Raw genomic sequence first — 24,959 nt, forward strand, 5'->3', positions numbered from 1 at the left:
TTACTACACCCCCAGCTCTCCTCTAGGCACGCTCACTCCGCTGTGATTGGTCACATGACAATATCTGGTGGTTAACACTTCCTTCTACATCAGCATAATTTCTGCTTATGACATGCAATATTAGACTTGTTTATAACTTGTCGTTGTTTATTTTGGATTTTCAATATTTTGTAAGTTTTTTTCACTTTTGCAGTGTTAATGTTGCAACTCCTTTGAGTCTTCGGTATTCAAGTCCCACCATAAGACTTAATGAATGACTCTAGTCAATGTTAAAGGGGACCAATTTTTCCACTTTTTTGACCTACAAATGTAGTTAGAATGTTGTATTCTCGCGTGAAACGATGCCAAAGTTTCATATAATGATGTTAACGCATTTAAAAGTGAGCCCTAAAAAGAAGTTTGGGATGACTCAAAACGCTCGGTTTCAAAATATGTGGTAAAACTGCCTCTTTGTGATGTCACTTTGAGCGTGTGACCAATCTTTCTGACAAATCTATCTAATCTGTGCGGGTTATTGTGTGTAGCTGCTCTATAGGAGTCCACAATTCAATACAAAGGGATGAAAATGAGTATTGTACGTCCCCATTAAAAAGTCTTTATCTCACCGGCCTCCCCTGAATCCACATTACTGACAGAGGTGTAGTTGGGAAGGACAGTCAAGTCTTTTCGGGTGTAGATGAAGATTGAGATGAACAATACTAGGCTGTTTTGACTGTACAGACTGGACAGTCTTTCAATAATTATCAAACAGCCTTGACCAACTGGTAGATCTTGTTCTTATATGTAAATAAAAACAGGCTATGAAATGTTTGCTTCGAGAAAAAGCTGCCCACAGCGTTGTTTAACTACCTAAATGACTTGGGTGTTGCCAGTACTTCTTCTATTCCGTACCTGGGCCTTTATCGACTGAATCCGCCTCTTAACTGAAAATCTGAAACCCTCAGAAGCATTCATATGAATATGTCGCTATGTGGTTATAGGCAACCTCTTGATGTAGTTTTCATTAACTCCACAGGGTGGCAGTAGCTGCATATACAATAAAATGATCACTATTTCACTGCCTCTTAATACAAGTATTTGTAATACAAGTAAATCAACAGTGTTTCTCACCTCAAAAAACTCCAAATGGAATCACAGAAAGGTTCAAGTGCCGAAACTTTGATGACGAAGGAGAAATTCAAGAAATGTGATGACAAACAGGAAGATGATGCACTGGTGTCTTGCTGCCACATTAAGAATCACATCCTCAATAAAGATAAAAGTAGCCTTAAATGTTCATTTATCGCACTTTTTTATATGCATTGAGAATTGTTTCATGAAAAATAAACAAAAACCTGTTTTTAAACCGCTGATGACAACGTAGACGTGCTTTAGTTAACTTCCGGTTCCGGTTGCCATGCTAGCATGCTAGCTCCTTTGTTACAAGTAAGAACGTTGAACACGGTTGGACTGAAATGACCTCGTAGGTTGTGAAGTTATTAGGTTAAGAGTTTTTAAAAAATTGTGTGAAAAATTGTCTACAAAAGTCCTGTATGCCAGACTTCTCATTACATGAACAGGTCGTTGTAAAAACCAGAAAGAGGTTAAGCTAAGTGCGCGAGAGCTTTGAGATACGCCCACACAAGGGCGTGTCTTCCTTCCTGAGCGGATGTCATTTAAATGTTGGTATTTAACTGGTCCCAGCTTGTGTCAATCAAGGGTGCATGGCTGTAAGCTTGTGTGACAAGCAGCCAATGTGACTATAGTTGTGTTATTACCTACGAGGGTATTATCTATAAGGGTCTAATAATGTAAAAAAAAAACATATGTATTTAGAAAGTCTATGATTTCTATTGCATTTTGCTGTATTTGTCATATTTTGCACTATATTAATTAATTTGTGAAATGCATCCAGTGGCATTGCAGTAAAAGAAACATTATGTAGTCAGTCATTACAGACAATCAGTGTGAACCAAATACAAAACTTTAATCAATACTTAATACATTCAATATTACATTGTAGTTCTCCAAACTCAAGACTTTTTAATGCCTTCACATTCATCAATTTGTCAGCAAACATCAGTAGTACAACTCCAGTGCAGATTGTACAATATGCTAGTAATGTTACATTGGTCTAATCTGGCACAGTGCTTGGACAGCCCTAAAGGAAAAGGCACAAAAACGTGCTAAACAAGCCATTTGACTAAAAGGCAACTTGTGTGAGGATGATGATGACGATGATGAAGTCAGCACGAATGCCAATGCTGAGGTAGTGCATTCAAACAAACAGCCACTACTGATAATTAAAAAAACATGATACAAAGCCTGCATACCTGTTCAAATAAAGTTAATTCATGTGATTATTCTGATTCCCTTCCGTGACCCATCTGGGTCGTGACCAGCATGTGATAAACGCCCTTTTTGGCTAACAGCTGTTGGTGTGTGCCTTGTTCTACCACCTCCCCTCCTTGAAAGACAGCGATGCGGTCTGCGTTTTGGATGGTGGACAGACGGTGGGCTACAATGATGCACGTCCTGCCCTGCCTCGCTTTGTCCAACGCCTCTTGCACCACCTGGAGAGGACAAAGGTCACACAAATGAGACGGAGGAATGCAGAGATCTTCCAGAAGAGAAGGTAAAGACCCACCTTCTCGCTCTCGGCGTCGAGTGCAGACGTGGCCTCGTCCAGAAGCAACAGTTTGGGGTTACGGAGGATGGCTCGGGCGATGGCTATTCGTTGTTTCTGACCACCTGACAGCTGGGTGCCCTTATCGCCCGCCTGGGTGTCATACTTCTGCTCAGGTAAACGCAGAAAACAGTCAGCGGCGTAATAATTTGTTTTGTTTTCAGATTTTAAAATCAACAAAGTCATCATTAAGTTGACTAGAAAATACTAACAAGGAGTAAAATCAAGTCTATACAAAGTGAGCTTTAATCAAGACGATTACCTTTGGTAGACTTTCAATGAAGCTATGAATGTTGGCGGCCTCAGCAGCCGCCTTAATCTCCTCCATGGTTACAGTGCGACTGTTGTCCCCGTAGGCGATGTTTTCAGCCAAGCTACAGTCAAACAGCACAGGCTCCTGGGACACAATACCCATCTGAGACCTCAGCCAGTGGATGTTCAGCTCTTTCACATTCCTGGAATCGAGCATCTGCGAGGAAAAATCAGAAGATAAGCAAGGCAGAAGTTATATAGTCCAAGTCTCCAGGTAGGTCAAAATTCAGTAGATGAAATATCAAGTTTCAAACAAGGAGGATTGTTGTTTGGGGCATTATATAAACAAATTGTTTTGAAGCCCTGTTTTTTTAATGCTCCGTGTTTTGGTTTTCTACAAAACTTGTTGCCAAAATTTTGCCTCAGTTTTTGTATGCCGTCTCTGTTATCTTCCGGCCAAACATTGCACGTAACAAACTATATCATTCTGTTCAACTGTGTGTGACTGTCTGCAAAAATAATCCACCATGGGGCCCAAAAAAAAAACCAGCTGTGCTTGCCAGAACTTTGCTAAAGATGGTGAGAAACACTTTTGAATTCAAGAACTCCTCGCAAAGTACCCCTTTTGACGGTAAAAGTGATGTTAAATGTTCGTTATCAATTTTGTCTGGCATTTAGAATTATTTTGCATTTTTTTTTCTGCATGTAAAACTAATTACTCACCATAGGATGAGTTTTTTTTTGTTAGTATTTAACTGATTCATTGGGTTCACATTCATTCATTGTTGCTAAAAATGGACATATAGCAGATTTGATGACACTTTTACAGATAAAATAAGACAAATTTGAATAGTGGGCATGTAAGAAATATATTTTCTCAAATATATATATATTATATATATATATATATATATGTATATATATATATATATATATGTACGTATATATATATATATATATATATACAATATATTATATATAATATATATATATATATTATATATATATATATGTATATATATATATATATACAATATATTATATATAATATAATAATATTTGAGAAAATATTATATATATATATATTAAATGTATATATATATATATATACAATATATTATATATAATATAATAATATTTGAGAAAATATATTTCTTACATGCCCACTATTCAAATTTGTCTTATTTTATCTGTAAAAGTGTAATCAAATCTGCTATATGTCCATTTTTAGCAACAATGAATGAATATATATATATATATTTCTCTAAATATATTTTCTTACAATTTTGTTACCTCGGCCCGTGAGTGAACAAGTTTGCCGACCCCTTTTTTAGAGCCTAATCCCTAACTTTATTAATGGAAACAATAACTTTCAGATGAATCAGCTAATAAATGTATAACAATCAAATTCAATACATGCGTAGGAACTCGGGAGCGACTTACAGTCCAGAAAATACAGTAATCATGTCAAAGATTAACTTTAAAGTTTAGCATTGTTTTGGTCCCAAATTAAGACCAAGTCAGCGGTGAATATTCCGTGTACTATGTTGTATTTGATTGGTCAGCAGCAGCAGCAGCTTTCAGAATGACCTCCCGTGCTCGGTATTGTGATCTTATCAGTGCAGCCCAGTAAAGCGGCTATAAAAACACTAACCATTAACCACCAGGCAACAGGCGGTAGGTGAAGAGGCATGAGCGTCATAAAGCCGCCGTGTGTCTTCTCACCACTGTCCCGTTGGAGGTGTCGTAGAACCTCTCCAGAAGTTGGATGGTTGTGCTTTTTCCACAGCCGCTGCTCCCCACCAGGGCCAACGTCTCTCCCTTTTTCACCTTCAGATTCAGACCTCGCAGGACTGGCACGTCGGGGCGTGAGGGGTAGTTAAACTTTACACTCTCAAACTGCACATTACCGTGAAATTTTTCCTGGAGTTTTGAGGAGGGTGGGGGAAAAAATTGATTACATAATCTGTATGTAAACAGAAAGGTTAAGTAAGGCGTCGCGTGGCATACCAGTGACTCCCCCTGTTCTGAGAGATTATCTATGGCGGGTTCTCTGTTCAGAAGCACCATGAGGTGTGCAGCAGACATTTTGGCCTTTGCGTAGTTGGGAGTGAAGGAATTGGCTTCTCCCAGAGCCATGGCGCCATACAGAACCGCCGAAACCACCCTGGATGGAATACAACGTTTACTGTCATTTAGTCACGTTATATGACAAGCGCTATCAAAAGCGCCATGTGATGAACTTTAATGTGAAAACAGCTGCTCCTCGCATCGGTATGTTTACTGTTCTTTCTTTATAATCCCATCACGGTCACTGTTGCCACGCAAATGCCTTTTGAGCTCGTAAGTAAATGATTAAAAGATAAACATAGCTTTCTCAGCTACTGTCCAAATTTGAACGTTGCCCTCACTGTTGCAGGCATGCCAACCAAAAACCACTTCCAAGCGTAAAAATGCGTCCAGAGATTCCATATTGGGTGATCTATTGATGTAAAACCACAACCAAAGTAAGTTGACTCACAAGAAAACTGCCTCTGCGTCCATTCGTTTATTGTCAATGAGCCAAGCTCCAAACCGGAAACATCCTGCGTAAGCAAAGTAGATCATGGCCTGGGAAAATGCAAAGGTAAAGCCGTACACGTTGGCTTTTTTCTGGGAGTTTCTGCAAAAACGGACAAAACCATTAACAAGACCACTTTGAAAAAAAAAAAACAAAAAAAAAACCACAGATTTGTCCTTACTTGTATGGAACGCGGAGGTTTTCATGATACAGAGACTCAAACTTGGGTTCTCTGGTCAGGGATGCAACGGTGCGAATATTGTCGATGGCTTCTGTAGCGATCTGAGGAAACAGATCATGAGCATCACATTTACGTGCTAACGTCGTACGCTTGACTTTATCCCAGCGTTTAAAGCACTGAGGTAAAGTCAAGTTCGACACCAAAGTCGTTCAGCGACACCTTTATGGACCGTCTTTGGTTTCACCATCGTGGAGGGACAGAAAATGGCCTCCAAGCTTAAAACCCACCAAAACAACGCTTGGGTGTGGACAAAAAAAACCAGAAAAATATGCCTTTTTCAGATATCCGTGTTGTAAATGTTTGCAAAGATTGGGTTTTGCCTGGGACAATGAGGCCGAATGGAACACAAACAAAGCTTCCTCCAACATAACCCCCACCTTTCCAGCCTTCTCCAGCTCCTTCTTGTCCTCGGCAGCTTGCCCGGCTAGCAACTTCATCTGCACCGTTCCGGCCACTGCCATAGCAGGCACCACTGCTAGGATGAGCAGCGTCAGCTCCCAGCCGTACACAAAGGCCAGAATCAGACCGGTGCCCATGTTGGCTAGATTCTGGACCAGAGTAGCCAGACGTACTCCCGTAGCCTGAGCAGAGGACAAAAAGTCTTTAAACGTTAACGCTTAAAGGATGTGTATGTGTGGCTTGAGTGGATGAAACGCCTTACGCCTTGGACTTGAGCAGCATCTGTGGCCAGCCTTGTAGTGAGAGCACCAATGCTGTTTTTATGGTCATCAAACCAGCCAAGATCCTAAAAGAAAACAAATTTGACTTGTGTTATGTAATCAATCAATCATTATACGGATCATTCCATCTTCCGGCGGACCGTATTTTAAGGTTGTAATATCTTGATAGATTGGAATGAGCTAAATTATAAATAGTCTACAATAAAAGTTACTGCTTTACTCTACTCCATCCAAAGGTTGAGGAGAACAATAGGCTGAGGTCGGCCTTTGTTCCACCGCTTGGCCTTCCGGTACCTCACCATTCCGATACTTCTGAAGGAGCCAAAACTGTGCCGCTTGCAAGTCAGTGAGGAAACGGTAGCTCATTCTTTGGCAGGAGCCAATCACAAGCGGTAAGGAAACTCGCGAAAAACATTGTCTGACTGACGTTGTCATCTTACAAAGACGGCTAAAATCATCGCACAGCAACTTAACACGCAAACATTTGATAATAAATATACAATGCAAGTACCAATACAAGTTTAAAATAAAAAAACAAAAGCTACTTTAATTTCATCCCGTAATGCATTTGGTCCCAGCAAAGTATTTCATTGGTTATTGCAGCCGGAGAGGCTGACGTTATTGCAGCACCCTGGTAGCAATATTTCCTCGTTTTGACTGTGAAGTTGCTGTGCAATGGTTTTAGCCTTCTACACTGTGAGTAATCCTGTTATATTGATAAACGAGATAAAGAGCTACCCGGTCCTCACAGACTGGTGATGACATGGGCATGTGGCTTATAGTCCGTTGTGGCTTATAAACGTACACATCTGTTTTTCTCTCAAAATGTGGCTTAAAGGCCGGTGCATCTTATACAGCATGATGAATTGTCCTTACTGACCTTTTTTGCAGTACTCACTAAATGTACTGCATCTCTGTAGGCGGCATTATGAATTATCCTTACTGACCTTTTTTGCAGTACTCACTAAATGTACTGCAAAAAAGGGTCAGTAAGGATAATTCATAATGCCGCCTACAGAGAACATACTAACTCCTTATTTCTAAAATCACAAATACTTCAACTTGCTGACATAGTTCATCTTCAAACAGCTAAAATAAAACAAAAATAAAAATAACCTAAAAATGTCATCCAATACTTCTCTACAAGAGAGGAGAAATATGATCTCAGGGAAGAACATACCTGCCTCATCATGGACTTGAATGCTGAAAGTCTCAGTTTCATAGTAAGGATCTCTCCAGATTTACCAAAACAGTAACCCTGGATATTGTGACAAACGCAAGCACACAGACAAACTTTAAATGTAAAAAATGGCTCCCTTGATGTTGTCATTGAACACAACTCCTGATCAAAATGTCAAGACCAGTTGAAAGACCGCAAGAATGTACATATTGCCGGTCTCTTTGAATACGGCCGTATTGTTAAGCTGCATAAGCAAGGCCTCTCGCAGTGCGCCATTGCTTCTGAGGTTGGACGCAGTAAGATCTGACCTGACCTAACTTAAGGGTTATGGAACAAAGAAATCAAACGGTAGACCCAAAGGAATTTCACCGAACCTGAGCCACAGGATCTGGATCCACCCGCGGGCCCAAATTAAAGTTGTTGAGGTGCCGGGCGAAGTCCAATTACTGAGATGTTTTCCACACGGCACAGTTTAGGGGGCGCCATGATTATCCTTCAATGGAACAATGCAGCTACAGGTTGTGCAGGGGTGTCAAACGGCTGCTGGCTATGTCACAGGGCTTACTCAAAACATTTTTATCTGACATTTCTATCTCACTCCCACTTCTTATTATATCACCTTGGTACGAGGTACATTATTTTAAAAAAACCTTAAACTATATTATGGAAAGCAGGAAGTGAACAAATCTAACAGTTACTGATTGTAAAAGTACCAGATGGAGGGGTAGGATTTAATAAGCTTTGCTTCTTCCTACTCCTTTTGGACATGTGGAACTGGGAACTGATTATGGGATGCACTCAATTGTAATGTGATGCATGTTCAAATGAAATTAAACCATTACCATTCTTTTTGCATTTTGAATCTGTACTTCCAACCTCCTTAGGACCAAACAGTGCCATATGTACATTCTTGCAAATTTTTTTTCGACTGCTCTTAAAATTTGAATGCTGGTATGCATACCTGGAGAAACATGGAGAAAAAAGATACGGCTCCGATAGCAACAAACATGAGTGAAAAGAATTCAGATCTCTGTCGAACAACTTCGATATCCGGCTCTGCAAACACCTGAAAATGTGGAAAAGGCAGCTTCATTTCACACAGAACTTTTATATGCACGACAAGAACCTACAGTGATGATCTTGGAGAAGAGGATGGCAAACAAAGGCTGCATTGCTCCATTGATTGTAGCACAGATCGTCCCAACCAAAATGTAAGGCCACTCGGGAAGGTTGAAACGCATGACTTTTAAGAACGACACGGGTGGGACTTTTTCATCCTGCAGACAGAAACACAAAAATCTGGTTCATGTTTGGATGTGGTTCAAGATGTACAACGCACCAATCTCACCTCCTCGGTTTTGTCCTTGCCGTCCACCAGCTTTTCTTGCTCTTCTTTCTTTCCTTCTGAACCAGCAAAAGACGTTTTTGTGGACCTTCTCCTAATCAGAGGGGAATCCGGGCATGATACCGGGCTCTTTTCCTCCTGGTCGCCATACTGCTCCTCATCTTGGGCGTCCTCGAAGGTCTTTAAGATGAGAATTCCAGTAAACCACAAGGTTGACACTTCTGATCCTAGATGAACGTTGTGGGACAGTGTTACCTGCATAGTGACCAGACTGTGGTAGACACCCTTTTTTTCCATCAGCTGGCTGTGAGTCCCCAACTCCACAACTGCTCCGTTTTGAAAGCCAGCGATGATATCAGCGTTTCTGATAGTGGAGAGGCGATGGGCCACAACTATGGTGGTACGACCCAGTCGGACCTGCACGAAGTTGTAAACGTTAACGGATGGTTACAGTATTAGGTATCATGACACATTACAGTCATGCTACATTGCGACCGTCGAACTCGATCGCAGTGTTTCAAAAATGTGATGTAGCGCATTATCTGTGTGCCTTTCACACGCCCCTATGACGTCAGCTAGCTACAGTTCTGTGTCGCTAATTGTTAGCAGCAGCTTCTTTGCGTGGAGAGAGCAGATACTGTAGTGAGTTGTGGCCGACAGCAGCTCCTGTGTGTATACATTACATATGATAACGTCTACAATAACGCTTGCCCGTAAACACTGAAAAGGATAGTAATGCAAGATAACTATTAGTTTAATAAGCGCTGATACATCCCGCCTAAATAAAAAAAGGCGACTTCCAGATCGATTTGTCTGATCAAGTCATGAGTATGAACGGATGAAACCTGTTCGGATAAGAAGGTGAAACGTCAAATCGTCAATTCAGTCCCCAATTCAGCATAACTTCGATGAATGGCATCGCCCACGATTAGCCTAGCATGCATAAGCCAAACTAAAGTAGTCTGCTGTACCTTGTCCAGTGCCGCCTGTACAATAGTCTCACTCTCAGCATCCAGAGCAGATGTTGCTTCATCCAGCAGAAGGATTTTGGGGTTCCGGACTAGCGCCCGAGCAATTGCAATCCTCTGCTTCTGTCCTCCACTCAGCTGAGTCCCCCGATTCCCGACCAGAGTCTCAAACTTCTGCTCAACGACAAACAGTGTCATGATTGGAAAGTGGCGGACAAATGTGTTTAAGTCACGAACGCACATCAGGAAGGTTGACGATGAAGTCGTAGGCGTTGGCCTCCTTGGTTGCTCGCTCGATCTCCTGCTGCGTCACGTCCGGTCGGCCGTATCGGATGTTCTCTGCGATGGTGGTGGCAAAAAGGATGGGCTCTTGACTCACCACTCCGATCATCTCTCGCAGATAGCGGACATTGAGAGAACGGATGTCGTGGTCATCGACGAATATCTGCAAAGACGGAGGGTGTCTTATGTGTCCATTTCTTGTGACTAAATCTGTCCGAGGGAGAACTTTAATAAATGCGAACGCACGGTTCCCTCCTGAGGATCGTAGAACCTCTGCAACAGCTGGATGGTGGTGCTTTTTCCACAGCCACTGCTTCCTACTAAAGCAATGGTCTGTCCACTTTTCACGCTCAGAGACATGTTGTTTAATACCTGCAAATATACCAATGGTATGCAGTTAGGGCCAGCAAAGCCTCATCTGCAGGCCTAAACGATATCAGAAGCACTGAACTACATTCATACTTTAAATATAAGTATATTAAATAGATGGAAAAGTGGTTAGCATGTTAAACAGTGTCAGTGAGTAGCTTACTTTGACGTCCGGCCTTGAGGGGTAGTTAAAGTGGATGTTCTTGAACAGTATGTTACCAGTGATGGCGTCAGGTTTGAAGCCGCCGTCCGAATAGCTGTCGATGCTCGGTTTCTGCAGAGCAAAAATGTTTCGTGTACTTCTACTGAGTACTTCTCAGGTGTGGTTGGAAGTTTAGTCACAGCGGGGACAAAGAAACTGATATTCATCAGAGGCCAGAAAGACACAATGTGAGGAAGAGCGTCTGCTCTGCGGGAGGATCGAACCGGGCTGGTGTTTGTTTATGCAGCCTTTTACTTGAGCCGCTGTGCTCAATGTGCGGATACGCAAACAAACGTACTGTTGTTTGGGGAAGTCTCTCCACATGGATGGAAGAAGATACCTTAACCCTCCTCTTGTGTTAGGGTCGGCACCGACCCGTTTTACATGTTAATGCATTAAAAGAATCACATCACATTTGTTTATTGCATTAAGGCTTTTTGACTTTGTCAGTAAACTCTATTTCTACAAAATAAAAACAAAAAAATACATTTTAAAATGGTTTGGTTGAAATTATGACCACTGTAATGTTAGGGTGTGTTTGGACCCGGTTCTAATAATATGACTATAAAGCAATATTTTGAGTGTACAATTAGCCAACACAATGACAACCAGCTCATTTTCTCATCATCATCTCATCATTTTGACCGCTTTTCCAGTATACATGTGAGGTGAATTCACTCATTTGACTGATGGCTGATTTCACATTTACAATTTGGATCATGGAAAGAATGGCGAGAAGTACAGCAAGATCTGGACCTGTTCTGCTTTTTGATTGCAGTTGATACTAAAGTTGTGTTGCTTTTTCTACCTTTTCTTGACATGAATATATATGGGTCAAAATTCACCCCAACACCATAGATGTTTATTTAGTGATTAATACTAAAATGAGAAAATAAATCAAACTAATTGATTTAAGAGCTATGTTCTATAGCTCTCATTAATAGCCAGGTAATAAAAGAATTAAATTTATTAATATGATTCTTTTGAGGTTCATTTGACCATTTTTGGAAATTGAAATGGAGGGGTATAGTGACAAAAAATGCCCACACCAAAAGTATTAAAGCCAACATTTTCATGGATGAGGAAGCCTAAGAAGGTAACCAAGACATGAGAAGCAAATTTGATGGTTATTGTTTTTAGTGTATTTCATAGCTGATTTAATACACGGGTCAAAAACCGACCCGGTAACATAAGAGACGATACTAGAAAGCTAACACAAGAGGAAGGTTAAGAAATAATCAAAAGCTAGCAAGCCGCAGCCTGAACAACTTTCATTTATCTCGTCTTAAAACGAATGTTGACCTCGCATATTCGTCATATTGCTAATATGACTTAGATGAACATTTTTAAGTCAGGCTACTGCAATCGTCGTTTGTTTCAGATCTCCCAAATATGCACTGAAACAGAGGGCGCTCCAATTAGAGCGAATTCCATCCCCCTCACCGCCTCCTCGCCGTCGTCCGCCGTGTTAAAGTGGCTTCCTGGTGTGCCACAACACACGTGTGCTTATGCACTGATGCAAACCGACAGCAGGGCAGCTCTACGAGAAAACATGTTCTGCCTAAACTTGGACAGAGAAAAAGAGAGAATGTAGTTTTTCCTTACATTTTCAATGATCCTGTACACTTTGTGTGCAGCTCCTCGAGCACTGGCAAACGACTGGATGTTAGGTGAGGTCTGCCCCAATGCAAACACTCCGAGAAGCAGAGCGAATAAAACCTTAACACACAATTTCTTAGCTTCAAAATTCTATTCAGAGCGTGGTCCGGATGTTCTTAATGGTGTTAATGTTCGTTCCACTCACCGTGAGTACAACCCCGATAGTGTACTCTCCACTCAGGATGAGTGTACTCCCGTACCAGAAGGCCAGAGCATAAGACAGGTAGATGACCAAGAAGGTGAAGCCCATAGCGATGTTTGAACTTATTGCTTTCTTTATTCCCATGTTCCTAGCATCCTGCAGGTTCTTATGATACCTGTGAGACGATGCAAAGACATAAGAATCAACCGTGGCTTATCTGTACCAATACCAATATTTGGTTTTTTGGGCTGCATGTAAACATAGCCATTGAAAACCAATCCAGACTCCAGACAAAAACTCTATACAGTCATTTTACCATCGACAGAAATGACTTCATTGTACCTTCGCTTCCTCCATCCTCTCTGACATGAACTGCATAGGCCAGGAGTCGGCAACCTTTACCTTTATCAAAATAGCAATTTTGGCCCCTCTTTTACTGAAGAAACATTTTTTGTAGCCGCAAAGTATGACGTATAAACTTGTACGACACAAGGTGGAAGCTGTCAATTTGATCTCACTTATTTTGATTTTATAAATTTTCATCTTTGGGATGTGTTCATGGTTGTTAGCTTAGCTTAGTCACACACTCAAAACGCTGCCTGCAGATAGAAGTGACGGCTTGGATGTGGAAGTTTTTATTTATTTCTTGTATGTATTTAATTTATTGCTATTCTTTTATTTATATATATAAATATTTATATAATTATTATTTATATATTTTATATATTTGTTTATTTTATTTTATGCATTTCTTATACGTATTTAATTTATTGTTATTCTTTTATTTATATATATTTATATATATACATATATATTTCATATTATTATTATTTATATATTTTATATATTTGTTTATTTTATTTGACAAATTAAAAAATGTATTAAACATTTTTTAAAGCAAGTTTCACCTTGAAGTCCAAGGGAACTGTCCTCCTTGGGCGCGCCAACATATGATGATATATGATATATATGATGATATATGATGATTCAAATATCTGGTGTGTGTGGCGTTGAGAACTTAATACATTAGTACATAAAGGCTTGTTTGAGTTCGAATGTCCGTGAATGCACCTCGCACGTGATTGGTGGAGAGAGAGGAAGTGTCGTGTGGATGTAGAGAGGACGCAGAGACGCACTGCCATTTTGTTGTTGACATAAAGTTGGGGGAAAAAAATGGACTCTACAATAATAACGCGCCACATTTCACGGTACTGGAACTGCGCCGTCAAGTTGAAATAGTAATCGTCACTCATGCGGCATATACCATCCTACCACACACCTGTCAATCTCCCTCTGCTGACCACTGAAGGCAAACACAGTCCTGATGGAAGAAAGCACCTCCTCTGCCACGGCCCCCGCTTTAGCATAAGCAGTCTGCTCTTTAGAGGTGAATGACGTCAGAACCTACTCAAAAAGATGAGATGCGTATAAGCAGAGCGAGAAGAATCGGGATTTCAAGATGGCCGAACAAAGAGCAAGGCTTACCATACTGAAAAGTGCCGCCGTAATACCCAGCAAGGGGCTAATGGCCAGGAGGACCAAGGTGAGCTTCCATCCTTTGACTAAACCGATGATGACGGAGGTGAAGAAGGTGGTAAAGGACTGGATCAGCATGGCCACCTTGTCTCCAATACCTTCTTGGATCTTATAGACGTCACTGTTAGTGCACATGAAATCATATCAATGGTTATCTTAAATGGGACTTATTACGCTGCGTTGACGTTACTCACTCTGTGAGACGAGTGTTCAGCTCTCCTGTCTCGCTGACGTCGAACCAGCCGATGTCCTGTCGCATGATGCTATGGAAAAAATGCTTTCGAATGCGTTTGACCTGCCGTCCGGCTGACAGCGTAAAGAAGGCAACCTGCATGTAGGCGGCCACCAACACCAAAGCGCCCAAGATGGAGTAATAGATGGCAAAGCTGGAATTAGGAGAAAAAATGGTCAAATGTCATCTCATCAGGGATAAGTCCTGATTGGACCTCTTGGTCTTACGTGGTCATGTCCGCCTGTAAGGTACTGTTTGGCATTGTGAAATCTGTAAAAAAAAAACATTTTTCTCAGGATACCGTCTAGTCAGGCTAGTGGAAATGTTTGTGTGAACTCACTGGGGTGGCTGGTGTTCATGAGCGAGGCCGCTGCATCACTCACGAGGCTGTCCGTCATGTCCCCAAACACGATTAGCATCATCGGCAACACCACGCCATGGGTCATGGACATCAGTGTCCCAAAGATGAGCAGCGCCAAATCTTTGCCTTCTGCAAACTTGAACTGTGTTCACCAGAAAAGGAGACATTATTCCCTCCAATTCACTCAGTGCCGCCAATCAGAAGATGTCAAGGCCTTGGGGAAACGCTGAAATCTCATTTTAAAGCCATTTCCAGACAGCAGTAGTAGAAGCACAATAATACAATACACAATAAGGAACAATTGAAAATTGAACAATTGAAAACAATTGAAGGATGCAGACGATGAAGACACTCCAATATAAGTCAATACAGGTGGTCCTCATCTTAGGACACACATTGGACCCCCCCTCCACACATTTATCATTCAGCATTTGCTGATTTTTGGTTAAAAACACATTTAAAAATAAGCCGGTATTAAATTCAAGAAACAACTCATGTCAAAACAAGAAGGTGCTGGTGGTTGATCAACCGATGAATTGAATTTACATTCTTTCTTACGGGACAATTTGATGTGGTTAGCGTCCGTTTCGGTTAGAGTCTGACTAGTCTGGAATAAATGAACGACGCTAACCAAGGTTCCACTGTAATACCCAATAATTGTCTGTGGGGTAATGCTCCCACAGCACAAAAAAACTATCGTTTGTCTTTGCAAAGTTTCAGAGAGCTGAAGTTTTTCAAATTGACCACAGAGAGGGTGGAGTGCAAAATTACACGATAAAAAAAATTATTTTACAAATTAAAGTGTGATATATATCTATATATATATATATAATATGGCGGCACAGCTGTCGAGTGGTTAGCGTGCAGACCTCACAGCTAGGAGACCAGGGTTCAATTCCACAATTCTACCTCAATTCTACCTTCTCTACCTATCTCTAAACCATTCATTCCATTGGAGGTTCTGTGTCTACATTTACCCTGTGATGGGCTGGCGACCATAATGACCACATGCAATATCGCAAATGGATGGATAGAATAACCGCCATTAGCGCATTATTTATCATGGCCCTAATAAATAATGAATTTCCATTTTAGAATATGCCAAAAGCCAATTAAAAAAAACAAGCTGTAAGATGAAAACAGCCCAATGTCCGCACTTTGGACACCCCTGCTGTAAAGGAACAGAAATAATTCAACTTACCAGTTCAATGGGGCCAACCATGGGCAACTTCTCCTTTTTTTCTTTCTTCTTTTTAACTTCGCCATCCTTACTCTTTGAGTTACTGGGTAAAAATACAAAATCATCAGCGCAATTCCCGTCTTTTGAATCCAAGAGTTACAGAACATTACCTGAAATAAATACGTCTCTTGTCCTTTTTCAACTCGCCTGTTTCATCCATGTCTGGAATACAAGATGGCAATGGGAATCAACCACAGCTGATCACTTAATGATTTAAAAAAAAACCAACAAAACAACTTCCAAAAGGGACTCCAATCTCAGACGGAGATGGTGATCACACACAGACCCCCCCACTCCTCCTGAGAGCTTGTCCTCCCTGCTCCTGTGTTTCACAGAGGTGACTGACGAGTGGACTGGACTGGACCCCCCCCCCTCCTCCTCTCCACTCGCCCTTTTTCCTACCTCTCCCTCCCACTCACGTGGCTCCAACGTCTGTTCACAAGAATAAACACAATGCTCAGCTGCCCTCCCCGACAGCCTTCACTGGCTGATGATGGCTCATCTACGTTGGGTTTTCATTTTTACTGGCTGTTTATGTCCCGTCGTGGCGCATCATTGATTTATGAATTTATGTTTGGAGGTGTGTCAGCGACAAAAAGGGACTCTATTCAACTGCTTTTGACTCCGCACCCTCATCTGACCTCACCTTTTGACCACTATGGAGTACATTAAATATTGAAAAAGGTAATAAATACATCATTAGGGACTGAGGTGTTGAAGCAATGTTTGTACAAACAGCATGATGCTATTTATTATTTTACCTATACATATTTAGTCATAACAGCCAAAAAGAGATAAGGAGATGAGAGACTAAAAAAAAGATAAACCTGACGAGCATGTCGTATCTAGCGAGGGAATTTATTGCTAAATTGTAGGCGACTTTTGAATGTGTGTGAGAGAGCGTGCACGTGCAACACATTTTAGATAACGGTTTTACTAAAGGTAATAATGTATATAAACACGTGGACCAAAGGTAGCGGCCATTAAATGTGTTTACACGTCAACTCTCAAAGTTCTAAACAACATTCATCATTTTGGGGGCGGGTGTTTGGATTAAGGGGCTCCCGGAAAAAACATTCAACTGGAGCAAAGACAAAAATGTCATTATTTAGTATTTTACGGTGGCAATTCGCACCTTTATAGTTCCGTTAAGATAACATTTTTACAAAATACAAAAAGAAGAAATGGTAGTGAGACAAAAATGTTTTTTAGTAAGCCATTTATTCCAAAATGTTGGTTTGGGCATGCTTGATGCCCCAGGTGGTGAAGATGGCTTCCACTGTCTGGAACTGATGTCTATTTTTGTAAACATCCGCCCTCAGGTGTTCTCTATTGGATTCATATCAGGATAGTCCAAAAGAGTTAGCTTATTCCTCTGGATTGTCATGCAAAAAAAGTCATTACAAAACAGATGAGGGCCTTCAGTCATTTTTACCATCTACCGTTTGACACCCCTGCACAAACTGGGAAGGTACGCAAGACATGAGAAGCAAATTTAATGGTAACTTATTGTTTTTATTTATTTTATAGCTGATTTAACACATGGGTAAAAAACGATCTGTTAACATAAGAGATGATACCAGAAAGCTAACACAAGAGGAAGGTTAATGCTTGCTTTGGCATACATTTCTTTTTCATGTATTTTTAATCACAAAACCTCCTTGTTAGCAGCTTGCTAATATGTGGAATAAATAAATAAAATGTCATTCTTAATATTGTTGAATTAGGAATAAGCTAGCTTTCTAGCTGGTGCTGTGTTAAGATGTCTTTTATGTACTTACCGTTCAAATGATGGCAGTTCAACATGTCAAATTAATACCAGAAGCAAACTATTATTAAATACTATGCGGTCCATTCATCTCCATTGTGTATTTGCAGATACAACGATGTTTTATCCTCTCAGGAAATTAAATAAAATAGCTTTGGTGATTTGAGTATAAAGCAACTAAACCAGACGCTCATCTTTGCCGCCACTGGGTGTCGCACTGTTTACTTCCGGTTGTCAACGTCGCTTGAGGTCACGATTTGCTATGTCAATACACATTCAAACACGAATTTCTAACTCAAAATATACCATAAACGCAATGATATATCATTTTAGGACATATTTTCATTTTTTCTATCTTTTGGCGATTTGCTGTTTTGAAAAAAGATGTCAAGGATAAATCCGAGTTTCCATTTAGGTGGTATTTAGAAATATTAATGACAAGCTAGTTATATCCAATAATCATTCTGAGTGTATAAATTATGGAATATTTATTTTCTAAAAAAACGGAGAAAGTGCTGCTTACCCCGAGGAGTCTTGATGCTGAAAGCCGTAACCGGAAGTACGATCCGTCTCTTGTGGTGTAGTCGCCACTACTTCCGGTTCGTCCCTCCCTGGAGCAGTTTCTCTGGATGACGTTAGCAGCCAGTGTCCCTCCTCCGGCGCGCACAGGAGAACCAAGCCGCGGGACCGTCTCCGATTTGTGCGCACCACCTCCGGACGCTGGCTCGCCGACTCAGGCCGGGGATGGCGTCGCTCGGCGCGGGGCTGCATGTCAGCCGCAAACGGTCCGCGGGCAGGAGTGCGGCGGTGGAAAGGAGGAACCTGCTGACGGTGTGCCGGTAGGAAGCCCTCGTCATGTACAATCAAGTCATCACCTGACTGAACATTTATGCATTTTTACCTCCATTTTTAATATGCGCGTTGTTTTCTTACTTGCAAGTATTCGTTGACTTCCATAGGGATATATATAGACTGTCGTCCATAGCACTGAATTTATCATGAAAATCCACTTTCTAGGACATGTAATCCACATTATTAGGTAACAATACTTTGACAGCATTGCCATTTTATACATAAAATTGCGAAAAACAACACACAAATCCTCCTTCTAAGCTTTTCCCAAAGTTCCTGAATAAGCTTTTTACATACTTGCACCCATATGATGTTTTTTTTTGTCTGCTGTATTCCTTGCAAACACTGCTGCTAGGCAACGGATGCAGGAGACAGTCAGATCATCTGCTTGATGGAAAGGTGGACAAACAAGTTTGCAGGCTCATCCATCCACTCTTCCTTCTGCCTCATTAGTTGGAATGGGATTAGGTTTGTTACGACTGGGGAGGGCAGATGTGTGCACGTCTCTTGCTGTGAGACTAACCATAACACGACAAAGGAAAAGACGGTCTCAAACCCAACTCTTGCATTAGTACACTTAAATATGTATACTATGTACTCTTTGTACTAGTTTTAGTGTAGTGTAGTCCCAAATCCATGACTGTCAGGCTTGAGTTGGTCATCTACATACAGTAGCCAAGATGGCGACGATTGAGGGCATTCAAAATGCTAACTGTCAATTGAGACAAAACCTAAATGTCCAATCTGAAGACGGTCCACTTTGGCTTTCAGTTTTTCCGTGAAGACCCTCCTGGATCGGTCCTGCTTGGAGAGCATGGACGATTCTTCTGCGGATTTAGTGAACTTTATGTCCATCTTGGAGCATATCCTCAACCATCGACTTAAAGGTCATCTCTAACAGAAGTTCTTGTATTGTTTTGGAGACTTGATTTAAGATCTTACTTTGTCCTTCTTTCCGTCACCCAGGTCAGACCTCTTGGTTTGGCTACGAGAGTCCTCGGAATTTCTGGGATTATGTCAAAGCGGCCTGCAGTAAAGTCCCTCATAATTGCATCCGAAGCATCGAGTGTATGGAGAATGTGCGAACATCCAAAGCTAAGGTAAGATCTGACGTCACATTTAAGCATTTCATTTTTTTTTTTTACAGGGTTCCTATGCAAGTATGGAAAATGGAAACTGAAAAATATCCATGTTTTCTAAAAGATAAACATGCTTCACTCTTGCTACATCTTCTTATTCTCTGGCAGAACAGTTGCGTGTGAGGTGTGTTCAGCAGCAGAGTTACAATGCCACCTTTGTAACCACAAGCTGCCTCCACAGACAATATTTGTTTGTAGTAGTTAAAAAATATAATATTAGTGACGGAAAATTGGAAATTAGTTCCGCCATATTTTTGTCTCCTCAGGGTCGAGCGTGGATCCGGGTGGTCCTGATGGAGAAAAGATTATCCGACTACATCTCATCTGCTCTGAGGGACTTGAAAACTACCAGGTTTGAGTGTGCTGCGTCTTAATACGACATTATGCACTCATTGGGTACGGCACTAGGAGTGCAGAACTACCTCCTAATGTCAATCAATCAATCAATCTGCATCATTGAACGCAACTCGGATTGGCTGACTGAAATGTTGCAATACTTTTGTGACATATAAATGTATTTCCAATGTTGTATTATCGGGTTAAACCATGCCAAAGGGTTTGGAAGTGAGCCCTGAGAGAAGTTCTGGATCTACTGACATCAGTCCAACCACGACTTCCTTATATGGGCATGCCCTGGTACACACTGTAGGGAGAAATGTTTGTTTGGGTGCGAGGCAGAGCTAATTTGCTTAAAGAGGCCAACATCAGGCAGAAGTGGTCGGCGTTCTGGGCCAGCAAGAGAAAAATCTGCGACTTTCGTGAACATGGGCGAAGCTGTTGCTGAAGTCGCCTCTCCGATGTCGCTCGGCTGTGTGGAAGAGTCAGAGGAGCAAGCTATAAGTAACAATTTATCAGCGTTTAATTTCAAAGTAATCGGACAAAATGAGCTCGGCAGCTGTCCGGAAGTCCTCGGGAGCACTCTCGGAAGTGTGACCAATCACAGTGGTACCTGGCGGAGTAAATTAAATGGGCCATTTTGTTGGGAAACAGGACATCCCTGGAAATACTGCAAAAAGATGTGCAGAATCCGGAAGATCTAGAAAGCTTTGTGCGCGGGTTATCATGTGTAGCTGCTCTGTAGGAGTCCATGACTCGTGGTCAAGACGGTCAACGCTATTTCCTGTTACGGCGACAGGAGTGTCGACTTAAACGGGTTCCACCTCGTTTAGCCAATGAGCTAATCAACTGTGTTTGGCTGCAGGAGGTTTTACGACGAGGGAGCCATCATGCTTGGAGAGGAGGCGGGGCTTCTCGCCGACACGCTAATCGGGCTCAACACCATCGACTTCAGGTACCTCGTCTTTTTGTCCGGTGAGGCGTTTGGGTGTCATAGTGCCATAAATACGGCATCATCTGCTATCTTATCTCGTCGCTTTAGCTTCTGTCTGAAGGGGGAGGGTCTTGACGGCGGAGGCCCCTCGGTGATCGACTACACGCCTTACCTGAAGTTCACCCAAAGGTACTTGTGTACCCGATTACCCGATAGCGGAGTGTGCACGCACGTTGGCTGACGGCATCGGCGTCGCTCCCCCTGTGCGCAGCGCAGACAGCATCAGCAGCGACGAGGAGGAGATGCGCACCCTGGGGAGCAGCGGCAGCGGCAGCGACAGCAGCACGCCCGACAAAATGGCCACGGCCGCGTCCATCTTCACCGAGCAGAGCAACTTGGTCAGCAAGTGCAAACGCCTGGAGCAGAAATATCGCACGGCGCTGGAGCAGAAGGTAACCCAGATCCGACATGAAAGAAACGCATGAATAAAATATGAAGTCTGACATTTTGAAAATGTCACAAGGGACCATTTTTGACAAGAGTAGGGTGCTTGCTTGCGCTTGAAACTTTTTAAAACAGGTTCGATTCTTAATCCTTGTGTTGCTAAATACTTCAAAATGTACTTAGCAATAGCATAGTGTTAGTGTACTGTCTCATAATATCGCATTATTCATTCATTCATTTTCTATGTGAATGTGAGTGTGAATGGTTGTTTGTCTATATGTGCCCTGTGATTGGCTGGCCACCAGTCCAGGGTGTACCCCGCCTCTCGCCCGAAGTCAGCTGGGATAGGCTCCGGCACCCCCCGCAGCACTTGTGAGGAAAAGCAGTAGAAAATGAATGAATGAATGAGTTCTCCTATTTTGTGTGGAAGTGGTAACTTTTTGGCTTCTTACTTTGTCTTTCCCCACCCTCGGCTATCTCTGTGTGAAGTTTGCATGTTCTCCTCGTGCATGCGTGGGTTTTCTCCGGGTACTCCGGTTTCCTCCCACATTCCAAAAACATGCTAGGTTAATTAGCGACTCCAAATTGTCCATAGGTATGAATGTGAGTGTGAATGGTTGTTTGTCTATATGTGCCCTGTGATTGGCTGGCCACCGGTCCAGGGTAGAAGACAGCTGGGATAGGCTCCAGCACCCCCCGCAACACTTGTGAGGAAAAGCGGTAGAAAATGAATGAATGAATGAGTTCTCCTATTTTGTGTGGAAGTGGTAACTTTTTGGCTTCTTACTTTGTCTTTCCCCAACCTCGGCTATCTCTGTGTGAAGTTTGCATGTTCTCCTCGTGCATGCGTGGGTTTTCTCCGGGTACTCCGGCTTCCTCCCACATTCCAAAAACATGCTAGGTTAATTAGCGACTCCAAATTGTCCATAGGTATGAATGTGAGTGTGAATGGTTGTTTGTCTATATGTGCCCTGTGATTGGCCGGCCACCAGTACCAGGGTGTACCCCGTCTCTTACCCGAAGACAGCTGGGATAGGCTCCAGCACTCCCGCAACACTTGTGAGGAAAAGCGGTTGAAAATGAATGAGTTCTCCTATTTTGTGTGGAAGTGGTAACTTTTTGGCTTCTTACTTTGTCTTTCCCCACCCACGGCCATCTCTATGTGGAGTTAGCATGTTCTCCACGTGCATGCGTGGGTTTTCTCCGGGTACTCCGGTTTCCTCCCACATTCCAAAAACATGCTAGGTTAATTAGCGACTCCAAATTGTCCATAGGTATGAATGTGAGTGTGAATGGTTGTTTTTCTATATGTGCCCTGTGATTGGCCGGCCACCAGTACCAGGGTGTACACCGCCTCTCGCCCGAAGTGAGCTGGGATAGGCTCCAGCATACCCCCATGACCTCAGTGAGGATAAGCGGCATAGAAAATTGAATGGATGGATGCTTGTTTTTGCGATAAATTGCTGACTCAAAAAATGGTTTGTGTCACTCCCATTTTGTCTTTTTTTTTTTTTGTCGGTTTGTCGTCAGTCGTACCTGGAGGAGCTGGTTCGTCTGCGTGAGGCCCAGCTGGCTGAGGCCACCACACATCACAAAGTTCTTCAGCAGAGCCTGGTTGACACGCACCTTTCACACTCGCTGGAGAAAGAGCAGCTGGAGTTGATCATTTTGGAGCTGCAGGACCAACTGTGAGTTAGTTGGATTTCCCGGGTGGCGGGGTGCTGGGGCGCTGGGTGCCATTGAGGACGCAGTGAGGGGCTTTGACGTTGGAGATGTTTGGGATGGAATACTGTGTCAACCAAACCAAAAGTTCATCATCAAGTGTTCTTTGTCGTGGGTCGTCAGGACAGTTCTGAAGAACAACGATTTGCGGTCGCGACGGGAGCTGACGGCGCACCTCACCAATCAGTGGCCATCCCCCGATGCGCTGGACGCCAACGCCGTCGCCCTGGATACGCTGCTTGTGAGGAACAGCACCGGCCAGTGGGAGGAGTACGTCAATGGACACATTGAATGGATTCATGAATTTTTCTTTTTTTAGGTTTTATGGAGTTAACCTCCTGTGTGCAATCTTTGCTTTGCAGCAAGAGCCTCCGTAACGTCCCGGCACACATGAGCCTATCACAGATGTCCCTAGAACCGTCACACACGCTAACGCTGGAGACCAAAGCCGCCTGCGCACACTGGCCCCGCCAAGGTAACACGTGCCGCACGGTACTCCCAACGCTCTTCAAAAAAGGCGCTGATCTTATCCCGTCCCATCCAGGAAAGGAGCAGTCGCCGTCTCTCAGGGGGCTGTGCGGCTCTCTGACCTCCGTCAACAGTTTCAGGTCTCTGGCCAGTCTGCGGTCCAACGAGTGTTTGGCTAGTCCGGCCGCAGAGGTCAACAGCCCGGGGTTCACGCCCACGTAGGCCCACGCCACGCCACGCCACGCACGCCATTCGGCAGTCCCCTCAACGTGGTATTATTTTTGTACAAATTAATGTTCCGTGTTCGCTTTTGGAAGCCATGTTCAGTCAAGTCAGGGGTGTCCAAAGTGCGGCCCGCGGGCCATTTTTAGCTCGATTTTTTTTTTTTTATAAATCTTTTAAAAATATGTAAATATTATATATATATATGAATGTTTATTATGTCATATATCACAAATAGATATGATAATATTAATAAATATATACAAACTATCTTTTCAAATAGGCCTTTTTTATAATTTTTTTAAAAATATCTCATTTAGTTTGGTAATAATTTATAAATATGTGACAAAACAGGTCAAATGTACAGCATACATATGTGCCATACATACGTACATGTTTTTTTTTTACATATTTATGTCATCATGCATTGAGATTTCACACGGTCCTTGAATGCACCATAGTTGCTGTGAAACTGATGCCGTTTCCTGTATGTTGCACTGACTCCTTTGGAGTTTTTTTTTTTTTTTTTAATGTCAATATAAGTTGCTCAGGGCTGCACGGCGGTTGAGTGGTTAGCGCGCAGCTAACCACCTCACAGTTCGGAGACCCGAGTTCAATCCCACCCTCGGAGTTTGCATGTTCTCCCTGTGCATGCGTAGGTTTTCTCCGGGTATTCATTCCAAAAACATGCTAGGTTAATTAGCGAATTGGGAAATTGTCTGTCTTGTGATTGGCTGGCGACCAGTCCAGGGTGTACCCCCGCTTCTAGCCCGAAGACAGCTGGGATAGGCTCCAGTGAGGGGGGGTTCTGGAGCCGAGTCATGCGTCATTGGCTGATTCTTGAATGTAATCTCATAAATGACTTAGTTTGTAGTATTTGACTTACATTGGACTTAAATATACAAACTGTATCAAAGTACTTTCGTCATTTTTCTGTATGCGGCCCTCCCTGGACCAAGTTTGGACACTCCTGACTTCTTAAGTGGTGTAGCATTCCCAACGTTAAAATGCTCTCCGCTCATCGTGTTCCTTTTAACTTGAATGCTTCGTATCGAGAGACGTTGCCAATCATCACATACTGATGCTTTCAGGGTGATCTGTCCACAAAAGATCATCTCACCCGCACTTTCTGTCACATTTTGCAAACAGATCATCTTTAG

General features: G+C 42.4%; 3 protein-coding genes across 5 annotated transcripts in view; 1 reads left to right on the forward strand and 2 right to left on the reverse strand.

Moving 5' to 3' along the window:
* Window positions 1–17,861, reverse strand: part of LOC131136601 (ATP-dependent translocase ABCB1-like) — a 50,409-nt gene extending 32,548 nt beyond the window's left edge. For both annotated transcript variants that reach the window (XM_078797838.1, XM_078797839.1), the window contains exons 1-11: window positions 17,696–17,861; window positions 16,025–16,076; window positions 15,876–15,957; window positions 14,654–14,816; window positions 14,541–14,583; window positions 14,276–14,467; window positions 14,031–14,202; window positions 13,825–13,949; window positions 12,549–12,720; window positions 12,350–12,463; window positions 10,706–10,816 (exon numbers count right to left, since the gene is read on the reverse strand). In XM_078797838.1, coding sequence (XP_078653964.1) covers window positions 10,706–10,816; window positions 12,350–12,463; window positions 12,549–12,720; window positions 13,825–13,949; window positions 14,031–14,202; window positions 14,276–14,467; window positions 14,541–14,583; window positions 14,654–14,816; window positions 15,876–15,957; window positions 16,025–16,076; window positions 17,696–17,720 — 1,251 coding nt within the window. In that variant the 5' untranslated portion in view covers window positions 17,721–17,861. The remainder of the gene's footprint in view (window positions 1–10,705; window positions 10,817–12,349; window positions 12,464–12,548; window positions 12,721–13,824; window positions 13,950–14,030; window positions 14,203–14,275; window positions 14,468–14,540; window positions 14,584–14,653; window positions 14,817–15,875; window positions 15,958–16,024; window positions 16,077–17,695) is intronic.
* LOC144901935 (phosphatidylcholine translocator ABCB4-like) lies at window positions 1,948–8,742 on the reverse strand. Its single transcript, XM_078797846.1, has 12 exons — window positions 8,709–8,742; window positions 8,540–8,644; window positions 7,579–7,656; window positions 6,380–6,463; window positions 6,096–6,299; window positions 5,659–5,759; window positions 5,439–5,579; window positions 4,928–5,084; window positions 4,643–4,840; window positions 2,928–3,134; window positions 2,627–2,773; window positions 1,948–2,552 (listed from the first exon to the last, which is right to left on the reverse strand). Exons 2-12 carry the CDS (start codon window positions 8,585–8,587, stop codon window positions 2,340–2,342), a joined length of 1,578 nt encoding a protein of 525 aa, XP_078653972.1. The 5' UTR covers window positions 8,588–8,644; window positions 8,709–8,742; the 3' UTR covers window positions 1,948–2,339.
* Window positions 17,862–18,281: 420 nt separating the features above from the next.
* On the forward strand, window positions 18,282–24,084 carry rundc3b (RUN domain containing 3b). 2 transcript variants are annotated; one of them, XM_058084188.2, is made up of 11 exons: window positions 18,282–18,521; window positions 19,306–19,421; window positions 19,501–19,634; window positions 19,940–20,025; window positions 20,875–20,964; window positions 21,052–21,132; window positions 21,215–21,395; window positions 22,918–23,075; window positions 23,233–23,379; window positions 23,472–23,584; window positions 23,654–24,084. In XM_058084188.2, the coding sequence occupies exons 1-11, from the start codon at window positions 18,427–18,429 to the stop codon at window positions 23,797–23,799; spliced, it is 1,347 nt and encodes a 448-aa protein (XP_057940171.2). In that variant the 5' UTR covers window positions 18,282–18,426; the 3' UTR covers window positions 23,800–24,084. The 2 variants fall into 2 exon arrangements, with proteins under 2 accessions (XP_057940171.2, XP_078653973.1); XM_078797847.1 differs by having other exon boundaries at window positions 23,472–24,084.
* Window positions 24,085–24,959: the final 875 nt, after the last annotated feature.

The sequence above is a fragment of the Doryrhamphus excisus genome, linkage group LG17 (assembly GCF_037039965.1).
Source record: "Doryrhamphus excisus strain RoL-2023G ecotype Guam linkage group LG17, RoL_Dexc_Guam_v1.1, whole genome shotgun sequence".
NCBI classification, from domain to species: domain Eukaryota; kingdom Metazoa; phylum Chordata; class Actinopteri; order Syngnathiformes; family Syngnathidae; genus Doryrhamphus; species Doryrhamphus excisus.